Genomic DNA, 17223 nt, shown 5'->3' with positions numbered 1-17223 from the left:
AGGATGTTGACTGGAGTGGGTGGTAAGAACCATATCATTCTAGTCGTGGCCTTTCTACATTGGCTTCCAATCTGTTTCCAGACCAAATTCAAGGTGCCGGGGATCCTTAGGAGGGGAAGAAAGGCATGGTATCCATTTTGAAAAGAAACCTTCAATCTACCTACCTTCTGGACTCAAGTTAACACAGGAAGTTGCCTTACACTCAGGCAGTCCCTCAGTTTATCAAGATTACTCTGGCTGACAGCAGCTTTCCAGGATCTCAGGCAGAGGTTTTCAATCACCTACTAACAGATCCTTTTAACTGCAGATAGCTTGAGGACTGAACCTCAGCAGATGTTCCACCACTGAGCCACAACCCTTCCCTTGAGGACACTACAAGGCAACATTTTGGTGCCTACCATTATTTACATACATAGGAAAACCTTTGGTTTTATGGGGAAAGGATACATTCAGCCCATATTTTTATTTCTTTATTTGTTCCACGTTTGACCGGAATCCATATTTACTTGCTCGGCATTTTCTCATTTGTAGGAGAAGAGCAGTACAGAAATTGCACAATAAATAAAGTAACTTTTATGCACCAATTTAAAAGTTAAATTTTTTCTTTACTTAATCCATATGGTTTTGTGCTCAATCTGCAACTCAGTGATCAATGAACTTATTTCCAGCTAATCAGAAAAGCAAGCTGAGGGGAAGAAATCTCTTTCTGTCTGTGTGCGCAAGAATTATCACCAAGTTTCTAGTAGGAAATAACAGAAAAAACAGGTTTTTCAAAGGGTTCTTTTGTTGGGGGGAAAGCCAGAAGAGGAAATGTCTGTTGAGAACCTGAATTTGAGACATCTGACTTTCTGGAACTGCAGATCTTTTTTTTTTTTACCATGTCTTCCATTATCCTCAATCCAACCTGTTAAATCTCTCACCACCAAGACTGGTAAAATTATATCCTTCATATGTGTGTAAATATCTACATCTGCTTTTGGTAAAGATAAGTCTTAGTTGCAGCTGATCCTCTCTCTCTCTCTCTCTCTCTCTCTCTCTCTCTCTCTCTCTCTCTCTCCCTTACCGCCTATCAGCATCAGAGGACAAGCAAGGTCTTCTCTCACCTGCAACCAAAACCCACCTTCACTAAAAACAAACACTTGAAATGTTCTTATGTTCTTATGTTTAAATATATACAACAATGGATTTGCCTCTAATAAGAACTATGATGGATTACAGGACTATGAGTTCGTTTGGCTTCCAGGATCCCACCAGAAAAGTATCATGAAAAGTTAATTAACAGGTGCAAGACGTAACATTAGACTGACATCATGTGCAGATTTTCAGGCAAGACTTCATGCAGCAGTTCTTTCACTAGCTTGGCACTAATATTCCCCTCAATGAAATTACCCTGCCAGTAGCCAAACCCCATATCCTTAGGAACACTGTGGTGACAGCCCCTGGCAGGACCCTTACACTTCTCCCCAACCACAGAACCATCTAACATGCAGACCAGCAGACATCAGGATGACATCAGTTCAGAGGAGCAGCTGGGCCAAACTGTGCCTGGTGCGCAGTCTACATTTTCCACCCCCATGTCCCCCCCCCCCTGCGGTGCCCCCCCTTCCCACACTCACCTTAGTTCCTTTCCTTTTCCGAGAACTTTTTCAGGCTGAAAAAAAGGAATATTCACAGTTCAAACTTAAAAATGGCCTGATGGGAACTATACTTCCCAGGAGACCTTGTGAGCTCCAAGGTCTCCTGGGAACTATACTTCTCCAGGCTGTTTTTAGCCTGTACTGTGAACAGGCCGTGGGGGGGCGGGGGAGGGGCCTGGGGTGATCTTCCGCACCTCCCAGGTGTGCGCCCAGTGCACGGCGCACCCCCCTTCCCCTTGTAGCTCCGCCACTGCATCAGTTGGCAATGCTAGCTGTCAGAAACTCTACAGTAACCTCAGGAATCAAGTCAGCTGCCTGGACAGAACAGGGCACATATGAGCCAATTACCTGGGATATGGTGGCAGGGTGGTAAGAGCCTGCCTTCTGAGTGGTAACAGTTAACTGTCCCAGATATTCAAGTACTGGTTAACAACACACTTATTGTATGATTTCACAAATATCAGCCATGAGCATTAAAAAGCCTTGGTTGAAAAGCAGTCCAGTGCTGCAGAAGTGCTGGACCTTGTATTACACACTTCAACCAAAGGAGGTTCCCGTTTACAAACTAAATGCACCACATGGAAGAAAGCTCCCTGGGCTTAATTAAAATTCCAGAGGGGCACCCCCTCACCTCACCTCTGCCCTTTATTGGAATGAGCAAATGTGGCAGACTTCAGCCAAGTGCAGCACATCAGGTCAGTGGAACACCCAACAAAAGGAAGGGTCTTACATTCAGCAATAAATACATTTCTAATACAGACATGACTTTATCCCTAACATGGAAGCCTTTCCCATTACAACAATGAGCCCTCTGAGAGTCACTTAAGGAGAAGCGTCACTGATTCTTTCCCTGTTCCTGGAATTCTACCCTCTACCACTGTACTATTTCTTAACATCTTACAGCTCAAAAGCAGAGCAGACCTGCCACTTACTACGTTAATGGTGCCATTTTCTATTTTCTCCACTGACACACACTAAACAACAGAAAGCGGTACCCCAGAATAACCAGTGAGAAGTCCTATGAGGTATCTCATAAAGGACAACAGGCTTCCCTAGATGAGTAGGTCTTACTGACTGAGCAGTACTTTGGGGGAAGGAATCTAAAGATAGTTCAAGCATGTACCAGCAGTAACTATCACAAGCAATCCTAAAAAGTGAGTCCAGAAAATATGGGTTAAGGATCAATCTACTACAGTATGCAAGCAGAGGGCAGCACGTACGACAGAAATGCAACACCGCTAACATGTACCCTGAGCCAAATCTAAGAGATCTAGTAGACACCGTTTATGTTGTTAAGTAGCTACAGATTCAAAGTGACTTGCTGCTACTAGCATGTGTTTGGCTAACGCCATTCCCATTGTTCTTGGCAATCTGCACGTACGAGTAACAGCCTTGAGTGCTGACTTCCATTCCCCAATTTACTGTGTCCTTGTTTGAACTTGCACTGTGATGCCTATTTTGCATCCCAGTCTCAGTAACTTCAGAGAATGCTGTTGCTTTTTCCTCCCTCAAAGGGAGAATGATTTAGCTGGTTTGACGCGTCCAGTACAGTGGCTGATAGCCCAACCCACAAGTGTTTCTTGTAGCTCTAAATATCCCCACAATTACCTTTCATCACATTTCTCTCTGTACATCAGGACTATTGTCAGAGGAAACTGCCAGTGCCATGCTGGCTCAAGCAGATGCCCACATGGACAGTAAATGATGAAGCCGTGCAGAGCCGGGAAGAATGTTTGGGTGCCTGCTATGGTTTGCCTGGCAGTCGGTTCACATTCCATTCTCTTTACCGTGCCACAGAGGAAGAGGAAAAGGCTGGCAGGCTGCTGGCCTTGGCTTAGTGACAACGCCAGGTTAACGTTGCTCACACCGTGACTCACCCTTCTAGGAGAACTCCTCAGTCCTCGTTCATTTCCAATAAAGAAGCATTATCAAGGTCCTAAGTGATGCCTGCTTCCGACTCAATTGCATTAACTGACAGCAATGCCACAGCTCCCAAGCCCATTCCCTACCACACTTGTCTCTCAGCGCTAAGAATCTTCACAACTGCCCATGACTCTTTTCTTCCACCCCAGCCTTTCAACAGCTTGCTTCCCACACAGGAATCCTTAAACACTCCTCAGCTGCAACATACAGGAAAAGAGGATGCTGAAATGTAACCTAACTATATTTGGAGAACTGAACATGCAACAGCGCTGCCGGTTAAAGAGTTCCAGTAAGCTTACTCAGCCGGTGCTCACTGAAAGGGATGTCGTCTTCAACCGCAGTTCCAAGCTGCAACAAGTATTTGTAGTGAGGAAGGTACAATGATCCAGATGCTCCAGCTTCGAGTCCTGGGTCACTATTTCTTTCAGTTAGAGATGTGACAGTTGAAGAGTGGAACGAAACAAACAAAAACTAGAAACCACTGGGGAGGGGGCCTTTTCCCCCAGGGGCTTTTTAATGTGGAACGCCAAAAAAGTAACTCTCGTAACTCTTCTTAGTAACTCTTCTTAGAATGAATGAAATGGTTTTTAAGGCAGAGTTTTCAAATGTGTTACCCGCCTCTCCCAAAATGCTGTTCAGTAACTAAGTAAGTCTACAGGACTAGGAAATTACAATTCTTATAGGCTACAGATATAACTCTCAAATCCGCTGGTAAACTGCAAACGTGTTTATCTTCTGATGCTTGTAAAGATTCTACATTCCCCTCCCCCCAGCGGTCCCTCTGACACCCAGAAAAATTATGTCTGGAGCTACAGGACCTGCATAAACCAAAAAAGCATGCAGAACATGAACACTGCAATGACCGGGGAAGGCGAGTCACTTCAACACCAACTTAAGCAGATCCGAAACGAAAATATGTTTTGTCTGCATTTCAGATGTTCCCCAAATGTTCGTTTTTGCCCTTTACAGCTTAAAAAAAACCCTTCACAGCTCTAATGTCAGCAATACTCCCAACTTCACAATGTGTTTTAGGCTGCCATTTCATCTCCTGTTGCTTGACTTGAAGACAGCCCTCAATGCTTCCACACTAGTTTGGGCAAGCTGTATTATCCTATGCTACAATGTTGGCAAGACTGGTTGCTGTCCTCTCAGGTGCGGCTGCTGCTACTGCTCTGCACCACTGCTTCTTGGGTGGAAAAAGTTAAAGCAGCCTAGACATAAAGGGCAGCCTTGAGAAGAGTTGCATTTCTGGTCCCTCCTCCAGCTGCTGGAAGTCAAAAGATGCCAATCTGACATCCAGTGCCTATCCCCACTTGAAAGGACTGCTGACAGCAGACTTCTCAGAATGAGTGCTGTCAGAAGCACCACTCTTATCTGTGTGGCCCCATCCCAGGGTAGTTCTCATGACTGTGGTTGCACATCAGTGCATAAAGACATGAATGTTTCCTTGAGAGAAAAGGCTTGGTCAGCAGCTCTCTCCCCCCCACCCCCTTCCAGCCTCTTCCCAGCAGCTCTGCAGGAAGAAGGCAGGGAAGATAGCAGCATTTCCATAATCATTAACGGCCAGGAGGCTCACACAAACACAAGCCCAGATTCCAGCAGAACAGCAGCCTGTTGGGATATGACCTTTGGGACAGGCTCATGGGAACAGCAGCCTGCTCAGTTAGCTCTAATCCAATTTGTACTGCTCACAACAGCAAGCTAACTATGGGAGCTAATACACACTCCAGGGAAGAGGCTGTTTATTGTTGCCCTGGAAGTTCCAGCAAGGGATCGAGACTAATCACACTACCTTGCAAGACTTCACTCTCTGCATAAAGTTAGAGCCGTGGAGGGCTGAGACAAGAACAGCAACAGCACGTAGGAAGCTTCAGGCGGAGACACCTACTATTCCCGTCAGATGTGGGGTTAGTCTCAATGGCCTCACGTGACATGAGAATGGAAATGTGGTTCAATTTCATATCATACCATGAGGATCACTTATTGGAGCTCACACTAGATCAAAAAAGGGCTGGAAAAACACTTGCAGTTACCTTCATTGCCAGGGAACCTAGACAGTTGATACCGGTATCTCCAGAGTTGGAGGATGTGTCAGACTTTGAGTAAGGGCTACAAAAGCCTGCTACAGTGAATATTCATCATACTATTTACACAGATGCCCTACAATTTCTACATCACTTGAGATAATGCTAGACACCTATGACTTGTTGGTCTCCAATCCCGCCCGTGTCACCAACATCCATACAGCAGTGGCATGGTAGTTAAGAGCAGGTGCATTCTAATCTGGAGGAACCGGATTTGATTCCCCGCTCTGCCACCTGAGCTGTGGAGGCTTATCTGGGGAATTCAGATTAGCCTGTGCACTCCCACACATGCCAGCTGGGTGACCTTGGGCTAGCCACAGCTTTTCAGAGCTCTCTCAGCCGCACCCACCTCACAGGGTGTTTGTTGTGAGGGTGGAAGGGCAAGGAGATTGTAAGCCCCTTTGAGTCTCCTTATAGGAGAGAAAGGGGGGATATAAATCCAAACTCTTCTTCTTCTTCTACCCCTTTTACAAAGCGTGTCCTTCTCTATTCCCCATAAAAAGCCAGGTAAGGACGTGAACTAACTGAAGCATTCAGTCAGGATTCACCAATGAAAGGAGAGGCTTTTTCTAAGGAATCCAGACTCAGCATTTCCCCCACATTTCCCGTACAAGTTCATTACTTCAATTGAAGGCTTTGTTATCTTCCCTCCATTCTCCTTTACCTCCAAGCTGCTTCAGAAAAGGACGGAAAGGGGCTAGCAACAGGAATGTGTGTGGGGGGGCGGGGGGAGGAGATTGCTGGCAAATCACATCTAACTCATGGCAACCCCTGATGGGGTTTCTAAGGCAAGAGATGTTTAAAGGTGGTTTGCCATTGCCAGCCTACGCCTCATACCCCTGGCATTCCTTGGAGCTCTCACAACCAATTATTTGCCAAGGTCAGCCCTGCTTACCTTCTGAGATCTGACAGGATACGACTAGTCTAGGCCAGGGGTAGGGAACCTGCGGCTCTCCAGATGGCCATGCTGACAGAGGCTGATGGGAATTGTAGTTCCTGAACATCTGGAGAGCCGCAGGTTCCCTACCCCTGGTCTAGGCTATCCGGGTCAGGACAGCACAGGGGCTAGCAATTACTAAATAATATTCCACCTGCCTACAGTTATCCTTCCATAGATCAGGCCAGGTGGCCAATTTCTAGTCTTTCCACGCGCCTACATAATTGCAACAGGGAATGAAAAAGGTCTTAGACCAAATGACAAAGCCAAAAATGAAATGTTGCCACAACAGCGGCATCTGGGACTATTGCCTATTTCTACTAACATTCTCAATTCCAATATCCACAAACAAACAAATGAAGAAGAAAAGATACTGTTTCTGAGTTAGGACCTTACCATGAAAACGTACACAATTCCAAGAGCCCCTCGCCTAAACAGATGCAGAATACTGAAAAAGAATTAAATACATCAACCAAATCTTTAGATTCAGCCGCCTCAATTGGTAAGCTACCTTAGGCTCTCTGTCCTTCACCCTGACAACATCTCACCTTTGGCATGGAATGTCCACCCGCTCCTAGAGTATTCCTGCAGTCGGATTCTCTCTTGCTGACCCAGAAAGCACACTTCACTGAAGAACTGCCGTTCAATGTGAACATAAGCTGCAGGAATGGCGCCTGCCACTCCCTTGGCCCCGAAGAACCCATTCACCTCTGGCGAGGCTAGGAGAATCTGATATTTTGCCCTTGTGCCTAGAATCAGGTCCATGTAGGCCTGAGTGAGGTTGAAGTAGCCCGTGGTGAGAAACACACTGGCGCCTCGTTCAGCTTCCATCAGGAGGGTTTCTGTAATAATCTCGTCTATCTGAATCCCAAAAGGTTTCATCTGTATGAGTGGATAAATCCATGTGTCTGGTTCAGGCGGCCCGTCCCCATCTGCCTTTGGGTCTCTGGATGGCGGGATCTCTTCTGGCTGGTTGCAGTGGAAAGTCTGAGTGTGGAGCGACTCTTGCCGTGTCCTTGCAGAATCGATCACTTCCATCACTCTTTTATTTGCTGCTTCGCAATAGGCCATCTTGTCTCCTGAAGTTATAAGTGAAAACAATGTTATGTAACTGTAGGGAAACTATAAAGGGATCAACCAAAGGAATACCAGCATCACTCCCAAATGCCAGGAGTCCTGACATGATCTAGCTTTCATGACAGGGGGAGGAAAATGTGTATCCCAAATGAAGCCTGTGTCCAGTAGCACTGGACCTTCTGAATAGTGTCTGCTATTTCTTCCAAATAAAGAGTAACTCACAGGAAGAACTGGGTAAAAAACAAAAGCTTATTTTTTAAAGCTGGATGTGTTTTTAAATTCTAGTGGCAATAAGCATTGCTTGTGTTTGGTTGTGGTGGGTTTTCCGGGCTGCGTGGCCATGGTCTGGTAGATCTTGTTCCTAACGTTTCGCCTGCATCTGTGGTTGGCATCTTCAGAGGTTTATCACAGAGGGAAGTCTGTTTCACACTGTGTCACAAGCATGGCTTGTGTTTGTTAAAATCTGAATTTCACAAAACATATTCAAACGACACATTTCTCAAAATGAATCGCTACTATTTAACAAACATTGTTGAAGGGCAACATCAGACTTCTGAAATTAAGAAACAAAACTGACACAAAATTATACACTTTATCGTGGGTTTCCTCACTGATTATCAATTAGCCAGAAGAGCTGCTGAGCCCTTGACAAACTGTAATCAGCTTTCAAACTTCCTGTTTTATCAAATGATAATTCTCTTTTGACATATCTATGCATTGTGGCAGAATTCAGCATGGCAGATAGATAACTGCTAATTGCATATGATCAATATGCCCTCGTTATCATGAGATGTCTTTCAAATGCAGCTCGACTGGGTATACATACTGCATTATTGTCTATGTTGCTGGCAGAATCCCTTCAACACAAGAATCATTTGTCATTAATTGTTTTGTTCCATATACTGCAAAGGTATATGCAAGAAAGCCATGTCTAATTTCATTTCAGGGAGGCACCTATAAATGGTGAATCCTATCTGCTCACTGAACTGTGGAAAAGGTATATTTGCTTTCTTTTGCTTTTGAAGTCTGCTTCTGAGATAAATGGGATTCAAGACCTCTACATATACACACTTCTTCAAATATCCTAGTCTTCTGCACCATACAACATACCTCCCACTCACTCTATGGTACAACCACATCACACTCCAAAAACAAGGCTGTGACTTTACAACTTCCTGACACATTCTAATTGTCTTAGCTTGTGCCCAGTGCAAAAGGCCTCCAGCTGCATACAAGCATACTGATGACCACTCTCACCCTGAAAATACAGAAACCAGGAGTTATTTTCGACTCCCGCTCTGACTGTGTGACAAATGGATCTCTTTAATGATCCACACAACCCTGAAGGGGTAGAGGGGTCTGCACTGCTTTGGACTACAGGGATCAATTCCAGCTTCGAACGGAACTTTACGTTTTAAAAAACTTGATGCAAACAGAAAACGACCACAAGAAGAAAAATTCCATCTCCTCTTTTGCTTCCAGTGAAGCATTCCAAATGTGAGGCTCCGTGATCCTCCTTCTCCTCCTTCTCCCGCGGCTGTTGTATGATACAGTCCGTTCCATCACCTCAGCATTTTACCACCTTTCCTCTCTGTCCACAAAGAGGTTTTGAGCTACCTACCAATTTCGGACTCACCTATACGCTGATGAAGTTCCAAAACACTTTTTAAAAACACTTCCCCACCCCCACAAGATCACATACCCTTTTAACAAAATCAAGCCTTAGAAATAATTTTGAGAAACAACGAAGCCGCCAGCTTATAGGTTTGTGGTTCTATGCTCTTGCTGTTCTATGCTCTTGCTGTTATTCGGTTCTATGTTCTTGCTGTTACCATATATACTATGTATAAGTCGACCCGAGTATAAGTCGAGGCACCTAGTTTTACCACAAAAAACTGGGAAAACTTATTGACTCGTGTATAAGTCGAGGGTGGGAAATGCAGCAGCCAGTGGCACAGAACAGGGCGCCGCCGCCATTCCCCCTCTGCCCCAAGGAGAAGGCAGCCACCTTCTCCCTGGGGCAGAGGGGGTTCCCTGCTCGGTGCCCTCAGGCGCCCCCCTGCCCCCCACTTTGTTTGTTAAAGTAAGTGTGTGGGGGGATATCATGGGGTGGGGAATCACTGACTCGTGTATAAGTTGAGGGGGGCATTTTTCAGTCTTAAAAAAGGGCTGAAAGAGTCGACTTATGCACAAGTATATTCGGTATTTGAATTTCAGGAAATAACAAAGCTGCCTGAATTTTTTTGCTCACCAAATTCCAGCCAAATTTTAGCCCTGTAGAGCTGAGTTGTCACAGCGAAAAGTGACTTTCAATTTGTTTTAAGTGATGCTGCACTGCCCATTTCTAGAATAGTAATGCTATGATTTCACTTTAAGACTGGGCTAGATACCTAACATTAGTAAGGACAGCAGAACCACAAGATTATTCCCCTTTCCAATGAGGGACAATTATTCTGAACCTCCTTTGAAGATCCTGCAACTTTTCAACCCTTCCACCATTCAAGAGAAACGGAAAGAATCCTTCATTTCTGTCTTGAGCAGTGGTTCTCAACCTGGGGGTCGGGACCTCTTTGGGGGTCGAACGATCCTTTCACAGGGGTCGCCTAAGACTCTCTGCATTGGTAAAATAGATAAATGTTAGGGTTGGGGGGTCACCACAACATGAGGAACTGTATTAAAGAGTCGTGGCATTAGGAAGGTTGAGAACCACTGGTCTTGAGGAAGCTACAAGTAACATTTAACACTGCTCTAAGCACTAAATATCTTCTGAAGAATGCACGTCCCTCTTCCTTGTGCACAAGGGTCAAGGCAAAATGCTAGCAGAAGGCATTACGTGAAACAAAGCAAAACAAGGTGGAACAGAAAAATACACATATACTTTCAGGTGGAAAAATTTGGTTTCAACTTGGGCAGGTGCCAAAACAGCCCCCACACACTGCCAGACAGGTTCCACGTATACCAAGCTGCACCTGTCATCTCATCATCTGAATTTACACTCTGTGAGTGACAAAGATGAACAATGCAGTAAAAGCTCAGTAATTAGATTAAATGGGAGGCAGCAGCAAAACCAGCCTTGGGGATGCTACTAGATAAACCAGAAATAATTTCAGCTTTTTGTCTGGCACGTTTGTCTTTCAAATTAGAGCAGGAATACTCTACAGTCCCACCTACTCGCCAGTCTACCTACTCCTACAGCATCTGCTTTTCTGAACCTCTCACCAGATCAGCACAGAAATCTCAGTAAGCCTGTTGCCGGGAAGATGCCTCCAGAGTTGGCAGTGCTTGGAAGGTATCTCCCAGGGGAAGGTGACGTCTCAGCATCTCACCCTTTATATTAAATGAGATTAGCTTTATTTATGCTCTTAACGCAGGGGAAATATTCCCACAGCAAATGAGCTACACAAGAACCATTCTCACCAAAAGGAGATGATCACAACCAGCATATGCATGCCCATGCACAAGTTCTTCAGCAAATATTGCATAAACACTGGTATTTTGTTCTCGAACTCGGCTGCAGACTATCAAGGCTATCCATTTTTAAGACTACTTTGTGAACGCCACAGTTTAGGCACTGAAGAAAGAGATATTTTAACTGGAAGAAAAAGAATCCGAGAAACCTCACCAGGTAATGCGACCGTAACTTGCCTGCATATCGACTATTTGGTGCAGCAGTATTGTCAACATAAGGACTGCAACACTTTTCTTTTGATCTCAACCTATTAAAGAACTTGTGCATTTCCTCTGAGATCTGAGGGACATTTGATCAAGTATTGGTTTTTATATATTTGACCACACAGCTTCCATTTTTGCCTCATTCCAGCATGCCAGGGACACAGTTCGATTTCACCTGGCCCTGCCCCGTAGCCTGCAGTCAGCTAAGCAATCCATGCAGGATGCAGACAGAGGCAGTAACACTATGGCCTAAAAATATGTTTAAAAAATTTGTTTCCTCCCCGATTCTCCACTTTAACATCCAGCCTGGCGAAGAGGTAAGGAAAGCTTGCACAATGAGCTGGCCTTTTTGCTTAGCTTCAATAAAACCTATTATGTGGATTTTGTTTATAATTGCTGAGAGGAGTTTGCTTTTTTTAAAAAAAATCTTCCCTTCCAGGAAACATTTAAATGCAAAGCTGCAAAGCTATTAATTACCATGGAATTCATCCAGCAATCAGATACTTAATCTTACTTTTGCTATCTATGGGATACATCCGAAGAATACGGACTTCAATTACAATGCCGTCCATTAGAATAACCCCTTTCTGTTATATTTAAGCCCATCTCCATGTGTCACAGCCCTGAGGATATGCTAATCTCCAGAAAATGTTACTCCAATAGCTAGTTGCCAATGAGGCAATCTCAACTTCCAGGTGCAGGATGACATTAATTCCTCCTTCATGCAATCAATGATCCCACCTGACCACCCAAAACAGGCAGGCTCAGAGGCCTAGCTAACAATCCTTCAGGAAGGAGCCACAGTTCATTAATAAAACACGTCTTACAAGCAGAGGACAACCCACCACACCTTCAATATTCAATACTCTGACTGGCACACTTATCCAAGCTCTCAGACAAATCTTCTACATGCAAAGTACATACCTCTCCACAGCTCTAGAACTTTTCTGTCTACAGAGATTTTCCCTTTTGGAAATGCCAGAGGAGCACAAACAGAATGCCTGCCTCGGCTGGAGAACATCGGAGTTTACTGGGGTGCTGAAGGGATATGCAACACCAACCAAATAGTGTTAACACGGTGGTCCTCCTACCTTGATAAGGATGGACCATCCCATCCACAACCTTGACTGTATTATCTTGTTGTAATTGCAGGGAAACATCTCCAACAGCATTTACCAGCTCAGTGAAGAAGTCAGCTATCTCAGGGGAATCTCGCAGGAACACGTAGCGGTCCTGACGGTTGGTGAAGTAGGAATCACTCAAGTTGGCCCTACAGGGAAAAAAAACGGCAAGAATGGCAATGTAAAAAGCATTCCTAAACCATATCAGGAGCAACTAAGAAAAGACATCCGTAGCAATATGTAGCCAAAGACTGCCAAGTCTTCCCCACGTCCCTCCTCCCTAACACCACTCAGCTAAGATAGAAAAAAATACAGCAGTGGCAAAGTAATGCAACAAAAGCAAACTATCTGCCTCTAAAGCACAGGTGTCAAACTCGCGGCCCTCCAGATGTTCATGAACTACAATTCCCATCAGCCCTTGCCAGTATAGCCAATGCTCATGTTGGAAGGGACTGATGGGAATTGTAGTTCATGAACACCTGGAGGGCTGTGAGTTTGACACTCCTACTCTAAAGCAAGCGGCGAGATTTGTAGCGTGCTCCAGCTAAGATGCTTTCCCTCCGCACTTTTCTGAGGACTACAACATTTCTGAACGTTCAACCGAAGCAATTGTTTCTTTGCACTGGGGACTCACCCGCTCAAGATCACGTTATCATCAAAGAGATAAACCTTGATGTGCTGCAGCCCAATGGTCTCATTGAATCGCTCGGGGATCAAAAGTCGAAGAAGACCACGGAGGTTAGGAGTGTGGAAGAGGGAGACACGGACCTGCTCTGGAAACCTCCTCAGGAGCGGAAGGAGCATGGTCCGAGAGTTCTTTGCCCCTAAATGAGAGAGTAATGCAGATTCGCCAGGAGCTCCCAAAAGTACACGGTCTTTATTTAGCAAGCAGCTGCTTGTTTCACAGAATCATAGAGCTGGAAGGGGACAGACAAGCCATCTAATCCAACCCCCTGCTCAATGCAGGGATATGTTTAAACCATGTTTTATCATCTTTATTTCTTCATTGCTCAAATTCATCAGTGGATAATTTCTGCCCATCAGGACTGACATGTACATATCCTCTGAAAGCTACAGTAACGTTCACAGCAGCAGGAGGATTTCCACTCCCAATACTGCCATCTAATGTGACATGGGGAAGCACAAGGAAGGAAGAGAAACGGGATCCCAAAACCTATCCTTGGCTACCATATTCAGGAATATTTTTCCTAATAGGACAACTGAAGTAATCTGGCTGTACAATATAGGCCAGATATGAAAGTTTACAGAAAGGAAGTCTTCTCCGTTTTGGCTTTTTGTTACTGATACCAAACTTTCTTAATCTGGACTGGAGTGGCTCGTTTGAGCAGAGACATCCAATTTGCTTAACTGGCCCAGTACAACCGAATCAGCAGAGGTCATGACCAAACACATACTCTTACCCCGCGATCCCCTTGTGAAGTCTAACAGAATGGACACGCTAAGGTTGGAAGAATCACACGCCTGTAAGGATCTTTCCAAAGTTGTTTCAATGCAGTCCACCTGAAGGAAGAAGAGAGGCATGAAAGCACAAGGCAGTTCCCAGGGTGTGTCACATTCCTGACATAAGATGTATAAAAGCATACTGTGTTTCCCCAAAAATAAGACAGGGTCTTACATTAATGTTTGCACCAAAAGATGCAGTAGGGCTTATTTTAGGGAAAATATGATACCTTCACAATTCATTAAGGCGGGTTCTCGGCAACCCGTTGCTTCCCCTTCACGTGTGACACAAGTTGCATTCTCATTGGCAGGGAACACATTGTCCACGAATCGTGATCTGTAACTACCGGTAGAGCTTATTTTTGGAGGAGGGCTTATATTTTAAGCATCCTCCAAAAATCCTGAAAAATTATAATAGGGCTTATTTTGGGGGTAGGCCTTATTTTCGGAGAAACACAGTAGCATTGAATGTACAAAGAGCATTGATTTGCTGAGCCCTATTCTTAAACTTTTCTATTCTAATAGTACACTGGTCATTCTCAGACAATCCCTTCCCTTCCTCCTTCTATTTTTGAGCTGCTCTGATAAGAATACTCTTAACGATACACAAACAAACGATACACAAACAAAGGATAACCAACTACAGAGAAAACAGCTTGGGGATCACAGGTAAGGATGAGGGCTCCATTCTGACTAGGATGTTGTTGTCCTTAAATCAGGGTTTCACTTCAACAATTGTCCATCAAATCTCGCAGAACTTCAAGAAGCAGAACCCAAGGATTAAAGGGAGAACACTCCTTGCCATTTCTCCAGTTTTCTGTGGTACAAAACAGTACAACTGCACACTTGTGCAACTCAAACAAAAACAGAAATTCCATCGAAATGAACCCTTTTTGCACCAAAACCTTGTTTCTGAACCAAAACCTCGGAGGAGGACCTACTCGTGATCCCTGGCCCCAAAATGACCAGGCTGGCTTCTTGAGGGCCAGGGCTTTTTCAGCCCTGGACCCTACCTGGTGGAACAGGCTCCCTAAAGAGATCAGGGCCCTGCGGGACTTGCAGAGTTTCCGCAGGGCCTGTAAGACAGACCTGTTCCACCAGACATTTGGCCAGCTAGGATCAAACATACAGACGTTAGGCCTCAAACCTCAAGGGATCCTGCCCACTTCCTCAGATTGAATAAAAGGTACCCCAAACAACTGGACAGAAGGGTGCTCTGGCACCATCTGACTATCACTGCTAATGTAGCGATCCTGAGTAAAACGATCACACCAAGCAGTCCATCTTTTCCTGTAGGCCAATTCCAAAAGACCTCTAACCATCTAGAACAGCTCTGCTGGCTTGCATTGCGTAGACACAAGGGTGGCAGAAAAGTGTTGTTTCTTTGCCACCATCACTGTCACAGAGTATGCTTTACAGTGAGCTTTGCCTGTGTCTTACTGGATCATAGTCACAATGTGCTTGTAATAGTGGCCTCAATGCACACTACAGACAAGTTATTTGTTCCCCAAATTCCGCACCAGTCAAAAGTAAAGACTATCAGAAAGCTTAAAGCGTTATAGGATACAGCACTCTTAGCTGACATTCACTGCAAACAAAACACGCTAGCATCTCCACAAGGCATGCTTGCTATTCAGGGCAACGCCAGAAGCTGCATTCAGCCACCATGAACAAACAAGTTTGTGATGGGCATGAACCTGGCTGGTTGTGCCTCCAACGCAAACAGGATTAAATCACAACCTAGAGGCCTGCTTTGTGTGAAGAAACACTCCAAATTGTCCAGACACCCACATTCAGATGTCATAGCAAACTGGGTCTTGAAACCACTCAGTCTTTAACTGGGAAGGGAGAGGACAACCACAATAAACCACTTTTGGGCCCACCTGTGTTTGCAATGTCTAAATAGAGGCAGGATGTGGAAAACTGTTCCATGGCGAATCCATGTGATCTAACTTAACTCCTAGCAGTACTGTAACATTGCAGTTTGCACAGCTTGCCTTGCCTTCATTATTCTAGTGAGGCTGCTGAATTTTTATTTTACAATCTTAATTCACAACATCTTCAGGAGGAAAATATGCCTGCAGCACCTCTATCCAGCTGCTTCTCAAGCTTATGAATCCCCCGCTTCAGGCACCAACACTTACTAGTTCCTGCTCCAGAGGTCCTGTTCCAAGGTAGAGCGAAGCTAGCACCACCCGTTTCTTGGCCATCTTTATCTGTCCCTGAGGGAAAGAAAAGGTTAAGTTCACTGATCTTTCACCACAGGTACTCCCCAAGGGACACTCAATCCCATCTACCCTATCTGGAATCAAACCTACATGAAAGAGGAGGAAACCTACCCACAACTGAACAGGAGATGGAGATGGTTACTGAGTTGTAAAGGGACACTTTTTCAGCACATGCTCAGAAACAAACGTCTTGAAAGCCACTAATTTTCAAGCAGGCAATAATCTTCCATTAGAAAAATCAAGCATGCTTCCTTGTCCAGAGACCCTTGTAGAAAACAAAAGTTCAGTATACTTAGGAGGAACAGAGCACTACAAAATTGCCTACCAGGAAGCCACAAACCAAAGCTTGCAAGGCATTAAGGAACTGTAGTGCTCAGATCCAAGCAGGAAGTTAAAGGAAGGTATATTTACTATATGCCAACACCCAGGCAGCTACATTCTGTGCCAACTTAACTTCACAGGGCAAAGTACTGGGATTCCCCCAATATCACACTTTCTTCAATTATTCTGATCCTGCCAACAAAGTTGTTTTTGTAATACGCTGAGAGAGGAAAATTCTTGTTCTGTCCATGAGGCAGTAAGGCATGTCATGTCTCTAGATGCAAGTGGACAAAGCAGCGTTCCCATCCACTTCAATTAAAGGGTCTGAGTTTTAACATATGGAACTGTCTTAAGCAAAGCCAACCCAATGGTCCTCTTAGCCAGCCTCATCCATTACGACGGACAGAATTTGTCCAGAGTTTCAGGCAAGGATCTTTTCCAGTCTTGGTATCACAAATTCAGGGCTTAAAAAAAACCTGGAGATGCCAGGAATTAAGCAAAGGGAATGCATGCAAAGCATAAGTTTAATCTCTGAACTATGACCTGTTTTGCCTTAAAGAGAAGGAAAAGACACACAATCTGACAAAAGGGGTTTCCCTGCTTACCTTCCGTTTCTGACTTTAGAACCTAAGAATCACTATTCAGTAGCGGCAGGGCATACTAATACCTGCATTAAGGAATGGCAAGGCAAGATTATCTTGCTCCATAAGTTATCGTCCCAGTTACTTTGAGAATGCAGTTTTAAAAGGGCACGGGAGTACA

General features: G+C 44.7%; 1 protein-coding gene across 1 annotated transcript in view; it reads right to left on the bottom strand.

Annotated features, from left to right (window-relative positions):
• Nucleotides 1-17223, bottom strand: part of PGS1 (phosphatidylglycerophosphate synthase 1) — a 38873-nt gene that overhangs the window by 9127 nt on the left and 12523 nt on the right. Inside the window, exons 3-7 of the mRNA XM_048489795.1 lie at nucleotides 16057-16134; nucleotides 13873-13972; nucleotides 13086-13275; nucleotides 12422-12600; nucleotides 7130-7660 (exon numbers count right to left, since the gene is read on the bottom strand). Coding sequence (XP_048345752.1) covers nucleotides 7130-7660; nucleotides 12422-12600; nucleotides 13086-13275; nucleotides 13873-13972; nucleotides 16057-16134 — 1078 coding nt within the window. The remainder of the gene's footprint in view (nucleotides 1-7129; nucleotides 7661-12421; nucleotides 12601-13085; nucleotides 13276-13872; nucleotides 13973-16056; nucleotides 16135-17223) is intronic.

Source organism: Sphaerodactylus townsendi, linkage group LG03, assembly GCF_021028975.2.
Source record: "Sphaerodactylus townsendi isolate TG3544 linkage group LG03, MPM_Stown_v2.3, whole genome shotgun sequence".
Taxonomy (NCBI): domain Eukaryota; kingdom Metazoa; phylum Chordata; class Lepidosauria; order Squamata; family Sphaerodactylidae; genus Sphaerodactylus; species Sphaerodactylus townsendi.
The sequence above is the reverse complement of the archived record's forward strand: the minus strand, read 5'-3'. Positions and strand labels throughout refer to the sequence as shown.